Source organism: Jatropha curcas, chromosome 3 (assembly GCF_041381405.1).
Source record: "Jatropha curcas cultivar XTBG-Jc1 chromosome 3, XTBG_Jcur_1.0, whole genome shotgun sequence".
Taxonomy (NCBI): domain Eukaryota; kingdom Viridiplantae; phylum Streptophyta; class Magnoliopsida; order Malpighiales; family Euphorbiaceae; genus Jatropha; species Jatropha curcas.
Genome location: NC_143153.1, coordinates 28,067,591 through 28,087,981, shown reverse-complemented (window position 1 = coordinate 28,087,981; position 20,391 = coordinate 28,067,591). Strand labels below are relative to the sequence as shown.

At 30.9% G+C, this 20,391-nt stretch overlaps 4 protein-coding genes across 4 annotated transcripts; 2 read left to right on the top strand and 2 right to left on the bottom strand.

Moving 5' to 3' along the window:
* Nucleotides 1-87: 87 nt before the first annotated feature.
* On the top strand, nucleotides 88-1,725 carry LOC105641739 (basic helix-loop-helix (bHLH) DNA-binding superfamily protein). Its single transcript, XM_012226336.4, has 3 exons — nucleotides 88-722; nucleotides 827-1,228; nucleotides 1,454-1,725. Exons 1-3 carry the CDS (start codon nucleotides 345-347, stop codon nucleotides 1,562-1,564), a joined length of 891 nt encoding a protein of 296 aa, XP_012081726.1. The 5' UTR covers nucleotides 88-344; the 3' UTR covers nucleotides 1,565-1,725.
* Nucleotides 1,726-5,977: 4,252 nt separating this feature from the next.
* Nucleotides 5,978-7,961, bottom strand: LOC105641652 (RING-H2 finger protein ATL52). The gene has a single exon (XM_012226237.4). It carries the CDS (start codon nucleotides 7,593-7,595, stop codon nucleotides 6,390-6,392), a length of 1,206 nt encoding a protein of 401 aa, XP_012081627.1. The 5' UTR covers nucleotides 7,596-7,961; the 3' UTR covers nucleotides 5,978-6,389.
* A 3,426-nt stretch (nucleotides 7,962-11,387) lies between these two features.
* LOC105641649 (uncharacterized) lies at nucleotides 11,388-12,368 on the top strand. The gene has a single exon (XM_012226235.4). It carries the CDS (start codon nucleotides 11,577-11,579, stop codon nucleotides 12,138-12,140), a length of 564 nt encoding a protein of 187 aa, XP_012081625.1. The 5' UTR covers nucleotides 11,388-11,576; the 3' UTR covers nucleotides 12,141-12,368.
* Nucleotides 12,369-12,482: 114 nt separating this feature from the next.
* Nucleotides 12,483-20,110, bottom strand: LOC105641651 (bifunctional riboflavin biosynthesis protein RIBA 1, chloroplastic). Its single transcript, XM_012226236.4, has 7 exons — nucleotides 19,927-20,110; nucleotides 18,570-18,933; nucleotides 18,260-18,481; nucleotides 16,072-16,394; nucleotides 15,480-15,609; nucleotides 13,260-13,556; nucleotides 12,483-12,915 (listed from the first exon to the last, which is right to left on the bottom strand). Exons 1-7 carry the CDS (start codon nucleotides 19,974-19,976, stop codon nucleotides 12,724-12,726), a joined length of 1,578 nt encoding a protein of 525 aa, XP_012081626.1. The 5' UTR covers nucleotides 19,977-20,110; the 3' UTR covers nucleotides 12,483-12,723.
* Between the last annotated feature and the right edge of the window lie 281 nt (nucleotides 20,111-20,391).

The window sequence follows — 20,391 nt, the reverse complement described above, 5'->3', positions numbered from 1 at the left end:
TATAGTAATTTATAATTTTATAGCATATAGTTGCTTATAAAAATTGAGGAAGAAAAAAAAAAATCTGTTTATATACTATGCTTTTTCCAAAGTTCACACGTAAGGCGACAAATATTTTAAGTGAACAAAAGACTTACAGACTTATCGTAGCATTATACATCTATTTTTGCACAAAATAACAAATTTTCTCATCCAATTTGACATAAAAATAATGAAATAATTAGAAAATTAACATATAAACTCCTTTCCACTTCAAAAAGAAAGAGAATGTGACTTTCTGCAAATTCTTTATATATATAGGTATATATATTTCTAAGTCTCCTTTCTCTTATTCTGCAAGGGAAATGGCACTAGAAACTGTGGTTTTGCAACAAGACCTATTTGGTACTTATGGACCATGGATTCATGCCTTTAGTCTTCAAGAAGCAGAAGCAGAAGATTTAATGAGGCCAAATGTGAAAGAATGGGACACAAATTCTTCTTCTCAAGAAAACTGCCCTGCAGGTGAGGGATTCTTCTGTAGTGGTGGGTTTTCTCCGGCGGAAGTTCCGATAACCAGTTCAGGCCAGCAAAAGAGAAAACGTAGTAGAAATTTCAAGAACCAAGAAGAAGTTGAACACCAAAGAATGACTCACATTACTGTTGAACGTAATCGGAGAAAGCAAATGAATGACTATCTTGCAGTTCTCCGGCGCATGATGCCTCCCTCTTATGTTCAAAGGGTACTAATACATCTTGAATCTTGAGGATTCAAAGTCCTGACTTCCTTTACTATATATATTTTTATATATATTAAAATTAAAATTGCATGTGTATATCCTTGCAGGGAGACCAAGCATCAATAGTAGGTGGAGCCATTAACTTTGTGAAGGAGCTAGAACAACACCTACAATCCCTTCAAGCTCACAAGAAAATGAAGAAAGAATCAGAAACTGATGATTATTCTTCTCTCTTTTCTGATTTCTTTTCCTTTCCTCAGTATTCAACTCGTTCAACTTTTGCCGCTGATCATCATCAGCAAGATCAATCCATGGCCAAGAGACAATCAAGATTTGCAGAAATTGAAGTTACTATGATAGAAAACCATGCCAACTTGAAAATATTACTAAGAAGACACCCAAAACAGCTCTTGAAAATGGTGGTTGGATTGTCCTCTCTTAGCCTTATTATTGTTCATCTAAATGTCACAACTGTTGGTCATATGGTACTTTATTCTTTAAGCATCAAGGTTAGTTTAAACTATTTAATTCTAATATTATTTAATTAATCTTGTTTTCACTGAAGTTCAAACTTATAATTTTAGTGTCCTAAAGATGACCCGAGTGTTATTAAGTTTAAATAAGTTTAGTATCTAATTAATAAATTATTTTTATATAATATATATAAATGGTAAAAAAAATAAAAGGGTCATTGATTTTTAATATGGAAATTTTGTGTTTGGTGTTTATGGCAGGTTGAAGATGAGTGTCAACTGACTTCGGTCAATGAAATTGCAGCTGCTGTGTATGATATGGTTGGCAGGATTCAAGAGGAGGATACTTCTAACTTTTCATATGATTGCTAAATTGTGTTTCTTTTTTCTTTCTTTTTAATTAATGATTTTCCACTTCACACATAAGTAAATTAGTGGAACTTAGCTGCCTAGGATCTTTTTTCTTCTTTTATTTCTCCTCCTTGTAATTATATCTGTCTTTGTGAATGTTTATATTTAAATTTTCTCGTCTACTAATTCGAATTAAATGTGATTATTGTTTTTACTTTCAAATCGAAATATAACATAACGGGAATGATTAATCCGGTCAGATAACTACTCAAATCAATGTTATTAAATGCGGTCTGAATATTAATTTGGTTAAAGAATCAGGTGAACGGTGATTAGTCTTTACAAATTAATAAAAAATAATCTCACCATTGTAAGCAAAAAAAAAAAGAAAAAAAAAGGTAAATTTGCACTAATTTTTAGTGTAAAAGTGAAATGTCAGATTAGGTGCATTCCTTTTTGCAGATGGCAAAGTTTTGATAATTGGCATGCAGCAGTTCCTTTTCTTTTTAGCCAAAGGATATATAGATACATCCAATTATTTAGTTTATATTATTATAAAAAGAAAAAAAAAATGTTGGGTCCATAAATATCTTCTTAGGGTTTTGGAAGTGTAATAAAAAAGGTTGACATCTTTTTCCAATTATTCAGTACAAAAATAGCTCTTTCCTGCAGTTTCTACTCATTGAACCATTCATTATTTTAGCTAAGCTGACAAACAATTTTTCATATCAAATTTCAACTTTCTGAAAATGGACTGATTTGTTACAAGTGTACCATCTTCCAATAATACTTCTCCATGGATAGAAGCAAAAGATATCCTTTCATATTTTTATATTTAAATTAATTTAATATTTAGGTTGATGTTGATGTTCTGATGAAATTAATATTTAATGATTTAATATTGAGGTAATCCAAAAGAATATTTAAATTAATTATGTAAAAATATATATATCCAGCCCCTAAATTGCACTCCATTGTTCCTTCTTTATTCTTATTAATGAATTTTTTAATCGAAAATCCTTAAAAACAAAAATGCAATTATAATTCTTAATTTTTTTTTATTACAACTAGAACTTGATAGTGCCTCATTATTCCTTTATTGAGGTCAAAACTATTGAAATTGAAACTAGTTAGTAGCAGATTAATTTTTTTTGCCAATATTATCTCGGAATAAAATCTGTTAATTGTATTTACTTGTAATTTTTACTTATCTTATGAGAATAATATTATTATTAATTAATGAATTGCTAATTATCCATATATATATTTCAATTTTCAGTTTTAATATTAATTAATAAAGAAAATATAAAATTTATATGTATTGTTTTTTTTTAAAAAAAAAGATTATGTATTGTTTTATTGACCTCGTATCATAAGATAAAGAAATTGACCTCTAATCCAATTAATCAATATTATTTTTTTTAATTTTCATATTTATTGCCATTTTCCACGTCTTTCCAAAATGCCTTCTTTAAAAAAAAATCAGAATAAATATGTTATTAAATAGGAAAAAAATTTGAATAATTAACCAGATTAGTCTAATTGATAAAAAATAAATAAAAAAGCACCATTGAAGTATTTGAAATTTGAAAATTCGACGTATAAATTTGAAGAGATCACTTTCAAAAAAACAAAAAAAAAAAAAAAAAAAATTGAAGAGATCACTTGCATAAATATGCGTCCTTCTTTTCCAAAAGTTGATCAAGACAAAGCCTGAAAAAGCCATTATTGAAGGGATTCGAATTCGAACAAGACCAGCAAACAAGTACCAACGAAAAGCTTTGAAGCTTAAAAGAAAAAAAAAAAAGAAAAGAGAAGAAAGGCTATTACTATGTGTGTGGGAAACCACCAATTCACAACTTATTTTCAAAATTATTTAATGATTGAATATTTATTTTATGTATAAATATATAATTTATCTTTTTCAAATTATCTTTGTATTTTTATAAATTTTAATTAGTATATTCAATTTATCAATTTTTTTTATACATGGAAGGATCAATAGAAAAAAATAACATAGTTGGCTACACAACATAAATAATCATCAATTTAAATAAAATTTATCAAATTTATAATAATTTTTGTGGTGAAAAGGATTCAAAATCAAGATCTTTCACTCCTTACATTTTTTACGAGAAATAAAAAACCAATCACACTTGATTGACTATTAATATTTTTTTCATTCATAATTTATCAGTAAATTTTAGTTTAATTAATATTACAAATCCACTCTAATTGATATAAAATGAAATAAAAATTAGTATGAGAATGTACCAATTACAATATTGACAAATGAAATGATAGGCTAGATTGAAACTATGTTATTTGTCGGGACTTGGACCCCTAGGCTCTAGTGGTAGAAGCATCTTATAAATAAAAAATTGATATTTAAATCCGTGAAAATTTTCAATTTACCCACACAATATGGCATTATGACATGTTTCTTCGATAAAGTAATATAATTTTATAACTTGCTAAATTATATAAAAACTTTTAATAATCGAGACAACTCAAATTTTAATATCTCTAACTCTTTGCATTTTCATAGAAAAAGAGCAATTTATTATATCAAATTTATTGACATAAACTACTTATATTATAATTTTTATTTATTGGAAAGCTTATTCATCTGATTTATTAAAATACTAAATAAGAAAATAAATTGATTTTAATAATAAATCTTGGTTTTGTATTTGAGAAGGCAAAAACAATAATCATATTAAACCGCTCTAAGATAATCAAATCGTGTGGCATTCAACAAAATTTCAAAAAGAAAATAGTACTTTGAGATTTTGCATAGATTATAGGCAATTCAATTACTTGATGACTAATTCTTGACTTTTGGAGAAGGGAAATTATAACTCTTTAATAAACATTGATAGACAATTTAATTGAATCCTCATATTTCAATTGCAGTCAATTCAATATCTAAACTATAATTTTTTTTTTATCAAATAGGTCCAATAACTATCACCACCTAACAATTTCTTAATTAATACTGGTTTAGTATAATCAATATGGGCCCCATTGAACAATGATAATTTTAGGAATTGGTTGTAACTTTAATCTGATTTCCTTTGTAATTGAACTTGATTATGAATTTTTGACATGTATTTAAATTAAACTGTGTTTTTCATTAATCCGAATGGAGGTAACTCGGTAGCTAAAAGCACTTGTGGAGTTGATTACCATGACTTAGGTTATGGATTTGATCGTTTGCATGCAAACACCTCTCAGTCAGCCCCCTTTGCCTCCAAGGACGAGCCGGGATTAGTCAGGTTTGTAGACCGCTATCAAGCTAACTGTGTTTTGCATTTGATTTTGCATAATATTTCTCTCTCTGATATATAAAGTTATTATTTTAAAATAATTATCTATAATTTTATTATTAATTATTCTTATAAGGTTAGTATAATTCAAATATAATATAAATGGTAGAAAACAAAATTTAAAAATAAAGCTTTTAAAATTAGCAAACTTTAGTTAGAGGACTACATTAGAGTCCATTCAGTTGAACTTTTTATAAAGCCATAACTTGAATTATGTATGAAAGAAAACCAAATTGGATAGGAAAGAAAAATTAAAATCCAAATCGGAGTAAATGAAAAGAAAATCAAAATTCCAAGTGAAACCAAATACTTTGATATTTTCCGATTAGCTGGGCCTTGAAACTGGGCCTGGGCTTTTGGCGTAGCTAAGCTCAAAACATTTTTTTGAATACAAAAATAATATATATTCTTTTTTTTTTTCTTTTCGAAATTCCAAAAAAGAAATATATATATAGTAAAAATGGCTATGTTGAACTTTGACTTGATCAAGATCCAAAAATGGCTCAACAACTGGTACGAGGAAAAAATGTGAATATAACGAAGCTGGCCAATAGCAATTTGTGAAGCAAGTCAGTGAAAAATTTGTTATCAGTCCCCATCATCACATTTATATATGGTAATATATCTATTCGAAGAGGAGGATTTTCCTGGGTGGAAACTTTCAGGATAGAGAATCCTAGGGATTAGACTATGCAAGTCCAACTTTTCAACTTGGTTGTGAAATATAATTCAAAAAAAGTTTATACCAATTTATCAAAATTACGGTGACACTTTCAACTTTAAGTCATATCAAATTATAAGTCTAAGATCTTTAATCACCTTGTTATCTTTCAAACTAAAAGTCTAATACATCATTATTTTATTGAATTTTTATTTAGTTACAACTTAATTGATACGTCTTGTTAGTTATTATTTATTCAATACCGGATAAATAAAAATAATATTATGATAAATTATGCGTTTTAAATTATGGGTGAAATCATTTCTAATCTCTAAAATACGAGATTTTTTCAGTTAAACACCTTAATTGAAGAAAATGAAGTATAAGTGTAATAAACAAGCAAAAGATGCTGCTAAATCAAAAAGTGTGATAAACAATCAAATCTTATACAGCCAAACCATAATCATAATTATATAAGCCCAATCACAAACCAAAAGATGAGACATTATGAATGAACAATATGAAGCCAAAGTCTAGTTTTAGAATTTTTTCTTTTTTTCTTTTTGAACTTACAATGCATTCTTCACTTGAGTCTAACTACAATAACTACTAAATCCAACACCCATCAACAAAAATATAGTATCTTAAGCTAATATGTTTCTTCTTATTCTTGAAGAACTGGTATTGTATAACAAAACCCATAATTCCCACTTTTGAAAAGATACCAGCAAGACTCATATTGTTCTTGATTATATTATGTACTTGGTGCAATAACAAAAACATGCATGCAAATTATATGATCCTTCAAAATCCTTCCAATTATTGGTTCTGCATTTGACTAACCAGGAAAATGAGCTCATAAGGGAAGAACAGATTCATGGCTCCTGCTATGTCTAGACGAAGAAGACTTCCCACTAGAAGAAAATGACCTTTTCATTGAAATGGGTCTTTTTTGCAATGCATCCCCTATTGAAAAACTCTTCATCATTCTTCCAAACCTTAAACTTCCATTACTTCCATTTTTTGAAATAACATTCTTGGATTTCAAATACTTGTCTACCTCCTTGTAAATTTCTACAGCAGAAGAATCATCCATTGACATAGACCTCCTTGTAGGTTGCATTTCTACTTCAACTGTTTGTCTACCTTCAACTAGATCACTTTGTACTCTACTGCAATTGCTGTTCAAAGCAGAATTATTTGCTTCATCTTCTATTGGCAATGCACAATTCATATCATCTCCTCCACTTCTCACTTCACTAGTCCCCTCTTCTTCTTCTACTTGGTTATTCTCAATATTATCTAAATGGGTTTCTCCTCTTATACCAAAATCAGTACTTGTAGGCATTGATAAATCAATTTGAACATTAAAGTTATCGCAGACTATAGGGGCGCGACATAAAGGGCAGTTCTTGTGTGATCTTAACCAAGTATCAATGCAAGAAATGTGAAAAGCATGACTACACTTAGGCAAAAGCCTGAGATTTTCATCTTCTTCAAATTCATTTAAGCAAACAGAGCAATCTGTTCCGTCTATTAATCCTTCATCTTTTTTGTACTTGAAAACTGCAATTGAATCTATAATTGATTGTTGTAGACCGATTGTGTTGATGTACCATATAGGATTATCGGTTTCTGCGTCTTGATAATCATCAAGAAAGTCTTCTTGAGTACCAAAAAACAGAGGCGCGTTTCTTGATCTTCTTGAATTTCGTCGCGCAACTCTTAAAATTACACATAAAATACAAACGAGAAGTGCAGCAGAAATCAAACCACCCAGAATCATTATACTAGTTATGAGCAAATGCTTTTGGTTTATGTTTTGAGATTCAGTACTCGGCTGAGGAAAAATCGGCAATTCTGATGGCGGTGGTAGTGGTGGTGACGGGGGTGATGTGAAAAAAGGAGGAAAAGGATTTCCGACAAGAAGGGTTTTACAAATATTAGGACACAGTTTGAAGCAATCGCCGATACAACTTCTAGTGGGATTGAGAAATGCTTTACATTGAAAAACACAAATCCCATCCTTGTTTTGTGATACCTCTATATTGGGATCCTTCATTTTTTACAAAAACAGAAAAAAAAAAAAAAAACAGGGGAAACAGGGGATAGAGAACCATACCTTATAACTTGAATGGTGTGAGTGTGAAACTCAGCAAGTAAGCATGTGGAAATTTCAGAAGAGAAAATTTAGAAGGTGGGGTCTGATTTTTGTTTTTTTTTTTTCTCTGAAGACTTTCTTCCACAAAGTGTGGTGTTGATTGAATTGTTGAGGATATGATATGACAATAATGGAGACTTTTGGACATGTTTTCCACAAAGCTTTACATAGAAGTAGAAGAAATATGAATTTGATGAAGAAGATTTGAGCATTTACAAGATCTAATTGGGTTGTCAGTCACAAGTCAATGGAGCTTTCGGGTCATTTACGCGTAAACTTTACACTGTGGGGTTCAATAGGTGTTCACTTAAACTTCAAACTCTTGCGTCTCTTTATTATTTGATTGGCTGTACATGTCGTGATACAAGGAGCTTATGTGTATCGCATTCATGATTCAACTAGGGTTTATACAAATTTTTTTTTTTTTTCATCCCCTTAATTCAAATTTTCTTTTGTTAACATATCTCTCTGCATAAGAACCTCGATAAACTGCTTTCTTTTTTTTTTTTTTTTTTTTTAATTTTGTTTGAAATTGTTTAAGTTAATAGCAATAATAATAATGGAGAACAGAAGACGGATATGGAGATGAGAAGAGTAGATATAAGAAAAACTAAAAATTGTTGGATCTATGCGTAGAGAAAAGTGCAATGAAATTGCTTCACTTTCAGCAAATAATCCACACAGCAATTCTAATTCCTCTATCTCTGACTTTAACCTCAATCTGCTTATTAATGATTCTTTGAATATTTCACAATAAGAATTCTATAAATATGCAAAAACTTAATAATTTTAAATTTCAGAATTAATATATATTATTTGAAATTGTATGTAGAATATCTATGAAAAACGTTGTGTTTGAGTTTTTGAATTATGAACTATAGCTAAAACCTAGATGGGATGAGTTGAATTTCATAATTATTTATTTGGCTTAATATATACTTATACCCTGAATTTGAAATTTGTTGCATTTATACTCTAATTTGAAATTTGTGACAACCACATCTTAAAATGAAAAATTGAAAGTATTTACAGTCCACAATTAAATTAAGGGTTGATTTTCAATAAAAAATATATTTTCATGGAATCCATAACTGAGTTTGGATTAATTTAACTAGAACTTAAACTTAAACTTAAACTCGAAACAATACTGTTGAAGAGGAAAAAAAATTAAATTTAAAATAGTTCTCATCTATCACTCGAGTGCAACGTTGATTATTGTAAAATTTTGCTTTCACAGAAAGCAATTAATTCGTAGAAAACACTTCAAGTTCAGATAGTATCTTTAAAATTAATCCTACGATTTCTTTTATTTTAGTTCATATATGTTTATATATAGTGATAGACACATGTGGTATTATATATTAATTTATATATTTATTCTATGTGAGAAGTATAGTTGAAAATAAATTTTGAAAAACAAAAATTTTAACAATTTGAGAATCCTACAATTTGATGAATTTAGAATAATTTATGTATGTTTAGAATTTATGTTGTAACCAACATTAGCCCATATACTCCATTATCTTCAAAATATACATATATCAATATTATTTAAACTAAAGATCCATTTAATTAGTTTAGCTTTATATATAATTTGAACCAATCAACAACGTCGAATGGTAACAATGTAAATGATGATGTTTCTCATTGTTTACAAACGGAACATGGATTTTCCATTAGGTTTAATTTTTTTTTATTGCAAATCAACTTTTAATTTAATTTTAAGATGTAAATGCAATAAACTTCCAAGTTCAAGGTATAAGTGCATATTAAACTTCATTTATATTAATATCTGAATTTTTTATTTTTTATTTCTTTTTCATATTTTCACTTAAACCACTTAAAAGTAAGATTTTGCAAATCGTAGTTATGATACATTAATTTGCTAAATTTTTATGATACCAAAAATTTTCTAAAAGTTTATTTTGATTGAAGTTAAATAAAAAAAATAATATTTTGATATATTGTGATGAATGGTTCGGCATTCTCACTTTTACCTCTTAGTGGGCCAATCCGGTGTGAGAAACTCCATCCCTTATATTTAAAATATTGTTCTTGTCATCTAAAATTTAATTTAATTATCTAAACGTTAAAAATATTTATATATATAATAATTTCCTTTAAAAATTACTTCATTATTAAAAAAAAAATTATCTATACATCTACATCTTAATTTTTGATTTTTCTAATTTATGATTGGACAGGTATTTTAATTAAAATTGAAAATCTAAAATGATATATAATAATTATCTATATGAACTTCATTCTTATTTTTATTTTTTCAAAAGAAAATTTTCAAATATGATTCTTTTACGTTATATATTAAAAAGAATCAAATATTTGATTAATTTCAAGGACAATTTTATAATATCCTAAGATCTTTGAAAAAATGCTAATTAACAAAATTAACAAAATTGAACTAATCGACAAACAAAACAAAATTAATTAACAAAATTAAAAAAACAAAACTACAGTAATTAACAAAATTAACAAAAACTAAACTATAATTAACAAACAAAACAAATCTAATTAACAAATCTAACTAATCAACAAACAAAACTAAACGACACTATTTAACAAAAAGTAAACAAAATTACACTAAGCAAACATAAAACCAATAATTAAACAATAAAACTATCACAAAAAACACAGAATAATCACAAAACATAACCAAACACAGAATGCGGCATTAACACACAACCAACATTAATTTGCAGAAAATAACAAAATATAACAGAAATGAAAAAAGTTAAACAAAACATAACAAAAAAAAAAAAAACTAAATTCATACGAATTACACAATTAAACACAAAATGAGCATAAAACAAATCGAAATAAATAAAATAAAAGAAAATAAAAAAAATGAAAAGCGCTAACTAACCTGAACCCTAGAAGCTGAATAACAAACAGACTAAATTGCCTTAAAAGAATTAGAAACTGCCTCAATCGGTCGCTAATTATTAACATTCGGTCACTGTTTTAAATGACGTGAAATTCTGCCATGGATTGCTAAATGAATAACCGGTCGCCCATTTATCGTTAAACAAAACATGAAACTTAATAATATCACAAGTCGTTAAACAAAATATGATACTTAATAATACATTTAGTCGGTCATCTATTGCTATTCAGCAGTTGATTCATCTGCCAACATTAGCAACAGACGACCCTCCGTTACTAAATCATCGTCACTCCATTCCATTATTGATTTGTCTCGAACATTCCCACCAGATTTTGACGACAAATCCTAAATCCGTCTTCCATTCAGTCGGTGATGTCTGTCGCTAGTCATAGTAGATTTTTCGCTAATTTATAATTAATTTTAAAATAAACTATCGTCATATGCTATCACTAAAATCGCTAAAATCGATCCTAAATCGTGTTTTAGAGATTTTATTAATATTTTTTTATGATCATTTTATTTATAATTATTTAAAAAATAATTAATATTTTTATTTATTTATATAATATATTAGAATAAAAAAAATATATAGAATACATCATAATGTATAAAAAATAATTATATCTTTAATTGTCATTTTTCAATTTAAATAAGATTGCTACTAAAATTTTACCAAAAAAAAAAAAAAACATACAACCAAAAAGAATTTCACTCTAAATTCTAAAAGAAGGGACAACAAAACCTTATCTCTCCACTAAATCAATATTTATATTGTAATCCTACCACATAATCATATTTAGATTTAGATTTATAATAATTAATTAAATAGCCCATTTCTTGCGGGACTCAAACTCCTCTTCTTACCTACCTTCCGTCATCACTTTCTTTCTTCCTTACACGCTTCAAGCAACCGTTATTCTTTCAAGCATTTTATCAAACACCTTAATAGAAATTGCAAATCGATCTCGATTAGCCCAACCATGGCTAGGTGGGCATCGAGTAATAACCATAAACTAAGTTATAGAGGTTTTGATGATGAAAATGATATGTTTATGGGCGTTTTGGTTTCTCCAAAATCTGGTAAGGATCTAATGCAGAATTGCGATCTTCCTACGCCATTGAAGATGTTTTCTGGGTGTGATAAGACAGTTATATCGCCGATGACAGTGAAAAGAGAAAAGGAAGAAGAAAGAAGCGATTTTGATGTTAAATGCGGTGGTGAGAATGAGAAATTGGAGCTTTTGAAGGCTTTGAGATTGTCACAGACAAGGGCAAGAGAAGCAGAGGAGAAAGCTGCTAATCTTGCTAAGGATAGAGATTCAATTACTAATGTTTTGTTGAAAGAATCTATGCAGTTATTTGCTTATCGTCAATGGGTTAGGTTGCTTGAATTTCAAGTCTTAAAGTTGCAATCACAAAAAAAGAAATTGTTAAATGAGGGCGGCGCCGACGGCGATGATGGGGTGTCTTGGTTTATGGCCTTGGCTTTTTGTTTAGGCATTGCCGGCGTTGGATTAGCCTTTGGCTGTCGATATTTGTTTTGAGTTTGGGCCTGTTCTGTATGGGAAAATTTTCACATGGACCTTCTGATATGACTTATGAGATGGGATTTGCAAACAAGATAGCTGACAAGGAAATGGATTGTTTTTATAGTTATAATACAACAGTTCAGTAACGTTATTTTTTTTATATAAATAATTTCAGTAAGTTATGAAATCTTATAGAACCTGTATTATATCAAAAAATGAAAATGTAGTTCTTTCTTTTCTTTACATTCAAGTTTCTTCTCTTCCTTATTCTTGTTTTGTTTGAATGGGTTTTAGGGTTATAATTTTCTCAACCTTATTCAAGAGCATTATATTATTGAAAAAGACAACATTACAGCCTTTCTTGCAAGAAAGAAATACTCTTTACCCTTTAAGCGAAGGTCTGCGTCTAAATAACAAAGAATGTGGTTTCTTAATTTAAATTTATATGCAAACAAAACTTGAATTTCCTACTTGAATTTCAAAGGTTATGTCAACGTTCCATTTTACAATAGCTGCTTGAGGTGATTACTGCGTCGCATAATGTGACGTCCGATGGAGCGCTGATGGTTGAATTATTAGTTTCACTAAGAAGAACATTTTATGAAACTGAACCATAGATGTGCCCCATTTTTTGGCATTTAGTCTCCAAATATCTTCTGTTCTCCATAGTTGTTGGAGTCAACAATGGGACCCTGCCTGCAATTGCCAGGCCATAACCTTTGAGCCCAACATATTTTGCAGGGTTATTTGTCATCAGCCTCATTGTATGGACACCCAGGTCTCTCAGTATCTGCAATAAGATCGGATCATGCATTTAGGCTCCTCAATATGGTATTTGAAGACGGAACAATAGAAAATAGCAGTGACGATTGAATATCTGAAAGTGTCTTCGGAAGAAAATCTCCATAACCTTCCCTAAAAAGTATTCAACCTATCACCGGTAACTCCATTTAGTCCAAAAAAGATGTAAAATTTTGTGAATTGAATATCCACTAATTCTCCAGCCACAAAAGTTCATGAGTTCAATATTTTTAGCTAACAAGGTTGAATAAACAAGAGCCATAAAGGCCAAGGATTAGACATTGTAGAGGAAATCCATGGAACTAATAAAATATCATAATTTATTAAGATTACCTGTGCGCCAATGCCGTATTCGCGAGAATCAACAGGTAAACCCAGCTCTTCATTGGCTTCCACTGTGTCGCGTCCATCATCCTGCAGGTTGTAAGCACGAAGCTTGTGGCCCAAACCAATCCCCCTACCTTCATGTCCACGGAGGTAAATCAATACACCCTTGCCAGCTGCCTCAATTTGCTTCATTGCAAGAGCTAGCTGACTTCCACAATCACATCTCGCTGATCCAAATATGTCACCAGTGAGACACTCAGAATGTACCCTCACAAGGATATCTTTGCCATCCCCAATTTCACCCTGTTGATGTCAGAGTATTATTAGCATCTATTAGCCTACAATAATCTACCCAGCCAAAGAATGAAAAATTGATAGCCAATTCTGTCCAGTGGGAACAGTACTCTCTCTTAGAAAAAATGACAATAACCTTCCATAAATGTTGCAAGGAGAAATCAACATTTGTATAAAGCTGGATTAGTTACAAACTTGTCACCCTAAGCCTACCAGGGAATAACAGAAAAATGCTGAGGATAGAAATAGAAAGAATTCATTTTTCAATTACGTGTGCTTTTTTCTTCAAGTTAGGTGATAGATTCAGCAAAGACAAAAGTGATCTCCCATTTTAAGATATCACCTATCAAGAAAACCAAAAATCAAATACTTCCCGCATTCTGGGATTATGTGATGTGCTGCGTCCTCATCTCCATTACATTAGTTTTGAATGGAATGCATATGATAGCAAAAGATTTAATGGACAGAATCATATTGGAAGGGACTGCCTGATTGGAAATATACATCATTCAATTAGTATTCAACAGATTATAAAATTGGTGAAGGAATGGTCAAATCCTAATTATAACTTACAAGCTCGGCAGGCAACAACCTTAGAACCCTCAACTCATCAACATGTACCCAATTTAGGCTATGTACCATGGATCAGCAATTGGTAGCAATTTCTTGAAGACAGTGTTAAAAGTTTCATTTCATTTATCATTTGACACATGAAGGTTTTATCATCCCATATCCTCAACTTAATCCTTTTCTTACACAAATAACTAGCAATGTGCAAACTGAAAAACCGTGTCGGCAAAGAAGGAAGCAAAAAAGAAAACAGGAATCTCCTAGCCTACAAATGCAAAATATAAATAGCATACGATATGTACATCATATTTGTCATTCTCCATTAGTCCATGAAATCTCAATAACAACCAAGAGGAAATCAAACAAATATCAATGTCCTACACATTTCTAAGAAAAAGGAACAAAACTGCAATTTGCAAGAAATAATGTCCAAGTATGTGTTGGTGTGGTACATTAAAAGGAATTGTTAGAAGAATTGAGACACCACTATTTGGACCCAAGAGATTGAAACATGCAAATGAAGAACACAAGAAAGAAGGTGAAAAGGAAGAACAGCAAGGACCAAATAAGTCCAAGACCCCAAAATGTGGAACGCAATAATAATTATGTTCCATTTTTATGTCACTAGTTTGGGATTAAGACTTAGTTGTTGTTGTTATTGTTCTACTTTGATGTCAAGAACCTTCAATAATATAGAATACTGCACCCAAGTACTTATGTATGAAGTGCCAACTTGTTTCATCTATATGGTCCAAATTGTACATGCTTTTGAGGGTGAGATTCAGAAAAATATAGAACAGTATATAACTATTAAAGAGGATGTCCCCAATGTGCAAGGTTCCTTACTTTGTAGGGGTTAAGAGAGGGTCATCTATCCTTATAATTATTTGTCAACTAAAATTTGTTCCTTTAACCTTCCCATATTTAGGCTTTCACACAACTCAAAATAAGAAGTGAAAGCATTAAAAATATATTTTCCCGACCATAAAAGCTTCTAACTTTCAATCTTCAACTTTGTTCCTTAAGTTGTGTTCTAAGAAAAGAAAGGATAATGCTGAACAAAACAAGTACCAAAGTAATTTGTGGTTGTGGTCAATTGACAATTTTTTCATCTGCTACAGAGCACACGAACAATCAAATTTCAAAGTAGCCTTGCCATTTTGCAATAAGAACAGAGAAACCTCAAAATAGTGAACTATGTTGCCAGCTTACAAGAATTTAAACAGAAATTGTCAAGTTATACAAGATAACAATTATGAAATCACTACTGAAATTGAAAGGATATTTTGACTCACTAAAAGGTAAAATGATACTAGAAGCGGATTTGTCAAGTAAGCAGGCTAATTGAGATAAGTAGCTTACTTTAACCATTGCTATATGCTCTATTCCATCCAGCAATGACCTGTAACAGTAGGCTTTGAATGGGCCCCACATTGTGGGTATTGGAGCAGCAGCAGCCAGCTCCACCAATCTATCTCTTTTCCTCCTATATCTGTCACTCATACAAACATATTGATACAAGTATTAGTTTCATTAACTGAAAACAATAGGAAAATAAATCGATAAAATATAAATCCCTAATATCAATTGCAATAATAATAATTAAAAAAAAAAAAAAAAAACCCTAATGAGTACTTTGTAAAGAAAGATCTTTAACCCAACGAGCAGCCAAAAATATGACGCAGATTATGAGCCAACTTGCGGGTTCCTTCAGAAGATCAAATAATTCAATAATTCACAAGAATGCACATTTTCTGTTTGCCTTTACGCATGCCATGTAACATAAATTATAGTCACCATTTTTCAGACAAGTGTAGTAAACTTTGCCAACTGATACAATGGCTATGAATATTTATCTCAAGCTTGTTCAGGCAAATAAGCAAGATGGAATGAGATGCCAATACATCCCTGAAACTTGACAACGGTATTTAAAGATGAAAATTATTTGACTTACCTGATTAGATCAGCTATAGAAATGATTTTTAAGTTTTCAGCTTGTGCAAATTGGCGAAGCCTTGGTAATCTTGCCATAGAGCCATCGTCATCCACAATCTCACATAAAACAGCAGCAGGCTCTAACCCGGCCAGCATTGCAAGATCGACAGAAGCTTCAGTATGCCCAGCTCTTTTTAAAACCCCGCCCTCCCTGTACTTAAGGGGGAAAATATGACCGGGGCGATTGAAATCTTCAGGTTTTGAATTTTTAGAGGCAAGAGCCAAAACCGTTGTTGCCCTGTCATGAGCTGAAACACCTGTTGTTGTGCCATGTTTTGCATCCTATACAATCAGAATGCATGATGTCAGACATGAAATGATACCAAGGAAAGTATGCATTTTCTAAATACAACCAGGATACTTCTCTTAATGGCCTCTAATTTACTAGTAGCTGGTCAAGTTTCTAACAAATGGCTGCAAGATCGCGCACAAGGTGGAGAGAGTTAATCAAGGGAAAGGCTGGCCCAAGTAAATGTTTATAACCCAGCTGTTGGAACCAAAAAAATACACCAATAACTAAAGATAATATTGAGCATTTGACACTGATATAATTCCAGGTTTGGTTTTTTAACTAATTGAAATGATGTAAAAACACTCTACATCAAAGAGCAAGTTAAAGAATAAAGAATTAATTTCCAAAACTACCCAATACACTTAAAGTACTCTAGGGCTTCCCCTTTGTTTTCTAGTCTAGTTAAAAATTGATGAGAAGAAAACTGTACAAGCACAAGTAGTAGGAGAATGAAAAAGAAAATGAAAAGCAGGACAATATACAAGTTAAAAGACAATTGAAAACTTGCAATTGATAATCACAAGAATGTGTTCCAATTAACTCAAAGATATTGCATGCAAATTTTCATCAGCAATAATGTGTCAATCCTCGACTCAATCAAGTATCATTCTCAAAATATTTGTAGTAGTTTGGTGGATCTTTTATGTCTACATTGTTTTATTAGGATCGACACTTCTATGAGCCATTGTAATGACTGACTCGTGTTTTATTGCTTCAGCCCATGTCCTTTTACTGCTCCCTTTCCCTATAATTTGAATCGAGAAAACCATCATTTAACTTTCCCTCACTAGATGCCATGCCACCTTCACCTTCTTATAAAGGTTAACATTTCTTATTCATCGTAACATCCTTATTTTACTCATGCTTATTAAATGGGCAAATTTCTTCTTCATGACCAGCCGTCTAATTCCATGAAGTAGTGGCGGATCCTTAAAAAAAAATTCCTCAGTTCGACATATAATAAAATATTATGAAGAGGGTTCAATCTTAAATTTTAAGAGATACACAAAGGAAATTTGTTAAAAAAGAGGGGTCAATTTATGCCCCTTTTCTCAATGTGCATCTGCCACTGCCATGAAGTACAGTTGTAAGCCTAACAAGGACTTCATTATACAGACTAACGTTCATACTTCTACACTTTACCCACCTCACATTGCTTATATGCCCTCTTCCTTAATATGATGGACCTCGCAATCATGATTGATACGCATTTGTAGAATTTGATCTAACAATGACTCCTGGTATTGCTAAAAATTGTAATGTATATTTCATATTAGTTTTTCTCATCAGAAAGCCTTGGAATCTAGGATTCCTCCATAATTCTAACTGTTGATTTCTGTATCAATCAATACTTTTTTGTCAATCATATCTTCTGCCTTAACCCTGTAATTTAAAAGAAATCTAAATCATTTTAAACATCCGAAACCTTTCTCAAATGCTTAAGAATTATGCATATGGGAGATGAAATGGGCCACCAGATTATGACTATAATCCTTATGTTGCAAGCAACCTATGCACCATAGATATGAAAAGAAAGACAATAATGTATTCGAACGTACTCAAACAAGAAAAAGAGAAAACAGAAAAAAAAAAAAAAAAAAAAAAGAAAAGAAAAAAGAGGAAAGGAATAGGCAAGAGTCATATGCCTAAACATGCTAATCGCGAGGCAGATACACTTCATAGATGCAGCATATGCATCAAATTTTAGATAAATGTCTTCCAAAGTGATAAAGAAGTAATATACTTTTCCCTATGAGAAATAACAAGTTCCAATTCTTTAACAGATGTCCACACCCATTTTAGAAGAAAATAAAAGGCCTTTAAAATTCATCAGAACAGAGTTATAGCCATATACCACAGATACAGTGAATGCTGTGCAGAGCTTTTCCTCATTCTCCTTCTGTGTTACCATTAGAGGAAGTTCCAATCTCTCCAAATCTTCTCCTTTCATGCTCACACACACTATCCCAGTTCCATGCTTGACAATAAATGCCATGGCTTCAGGTGTTGCCTTTGATGCTGCCATTATCAGGTCTCCCTCATTTTCTCTGTCTTCATCGTCAACTACAATTACTAACTGCAGCAATTTCCCAAATTAACTCAACTAAAAATTATTCCAAATAAGTAGCATAAAATCCTTCAAGACAATGCAGGAACAAACTAACCTTGCCTTGACGAATATCTTCAATGGCCTCAGGTATGGAAGAAAACCCATTCGTGGGATGATCAAGGTCATACTCATCATCATCAGGAAAGAAAGCAGTTGTAGTGGGAGTTATTTCAGCAGAAAGAGTTCCAAAACCTATTGCATCAGGTTGTAACTCAATACCAGTTGGTTGATTCAACTTTCCAGCAATAAAGATATCTTGCCCTGAAACTCTGTTATTGTTGGGGTAAGAGAGAAGATCACCTTCTCCAGATATAAGTGTGGCCCTGGCTCTACCAACACCTCTGAATTTAAAGCACAATTTCCTTGTTGGATTACTAGAGACCAGATCAGTACACACACATTGCAGACCAGTGTACCTTCTAGAGAAATGAAAAGCAATTTAATTAGTGATTAAGGGGGAAAAAAAAAGACACAATGCTACATGAATTTCCAATTTCTAGTATTTATAACGGCTCTATTGGAACTCGGTATCACTAGTTTTTTTAAAGAAATAAAAAAAAGACATAACCTATATTTTACTTTAATTGTTGATATCATAATGGTGTGATCAAGAAAATGGCAACATAACCATGAAAAAGAGGCATTGCTCCAAATGTAGAGAATGAAACTAAGAGGATGTAAAGCTAATAGAGTTAATCAATTCTAAGTACAAGCTATTAAAACTTCATATTCATAATAAATTCTATTTAGAGCTTGTTTGGTACAAATGAATTCCATAAAATTTTCATGGAATTCATTTAAAATTCCAAATTTTCATGTCAGGTATAAATGACAATTCATTTAGAATTCCACATGTTTAATTATATGGAATAGATTATGCTCAAACCAAATTCTACCAAAATTGATAGAACTTGCAAATGAACTCTAAATTTAAATATTACAAGCTAATAAAGCTAATAAATTCTAAATACAAGGTCATACAGCCACATAATGAGAATGAATACTACGGTTGGTCTAAACATGAAAATTCCTTTACAAGTGCATTTTTAAATAAAATTCATTTGCAAAGAAATGAATTCCAGATACTATGTTAATCCAAACATGAAAATTCATTTTCAAATGTATATATTTAATGGAGTTTATTATAGTTGAAATGAATTCCAATGGATGTCTCAAATCAACAAACAAATTTCAAAATTTTTTTTTGTTCTTCTTCTTGTATATCCAAACAACATAACATGGATTTCCAAGAAAAAAAAAATGTAAAATGAATGAAATACATTCAATTCTCAAGCACTTCATCTAAAAATCCTCTCAAATTCTATTTTTCTGCAATTTGAAAGATCCTAATCTCCTTACCGTACTAAAATGAAATAAAACAAAAGACCAATTGAAAGAAAAAAAAAACTGACCGTAAATGAGAGGGAGCCAAAGAGGAGCTGTAGAGATGAATAGAACCCATAACTCTGCCAAAAAAGAAGAAGAAAACACTCTAATCGCAGGAGCTCAGGTGGAGAAAAGCCGTTAGCTTTTTTAGCTGATCATCACTCATTTGCTACCGCCACCAAGCAAAAGCGTTGGAGAGATATTACTCATTTGGATATATCTAGTTTCTATACGACGTAACTAACAACTTCGTCTTCGTTTGTGGGAACCGGCGTCGTTTTAAGTTTCCCTGCGCGCTAGTTCTTAGTACGTGGTTTTTCGCCAAATTGTCTAATTCCGGCCTGGCCGAGGCTATAAGATTTGATTATTGTCCAAACCCAAGCCCAAAAGCCCAAAATATATAAATAATTTCTGTCAGTTGGATAGAGGTAATTAGATATATATAAAAAGACAAATTTATTTGACATCAAGATTGAAATTTTTTATTTAAA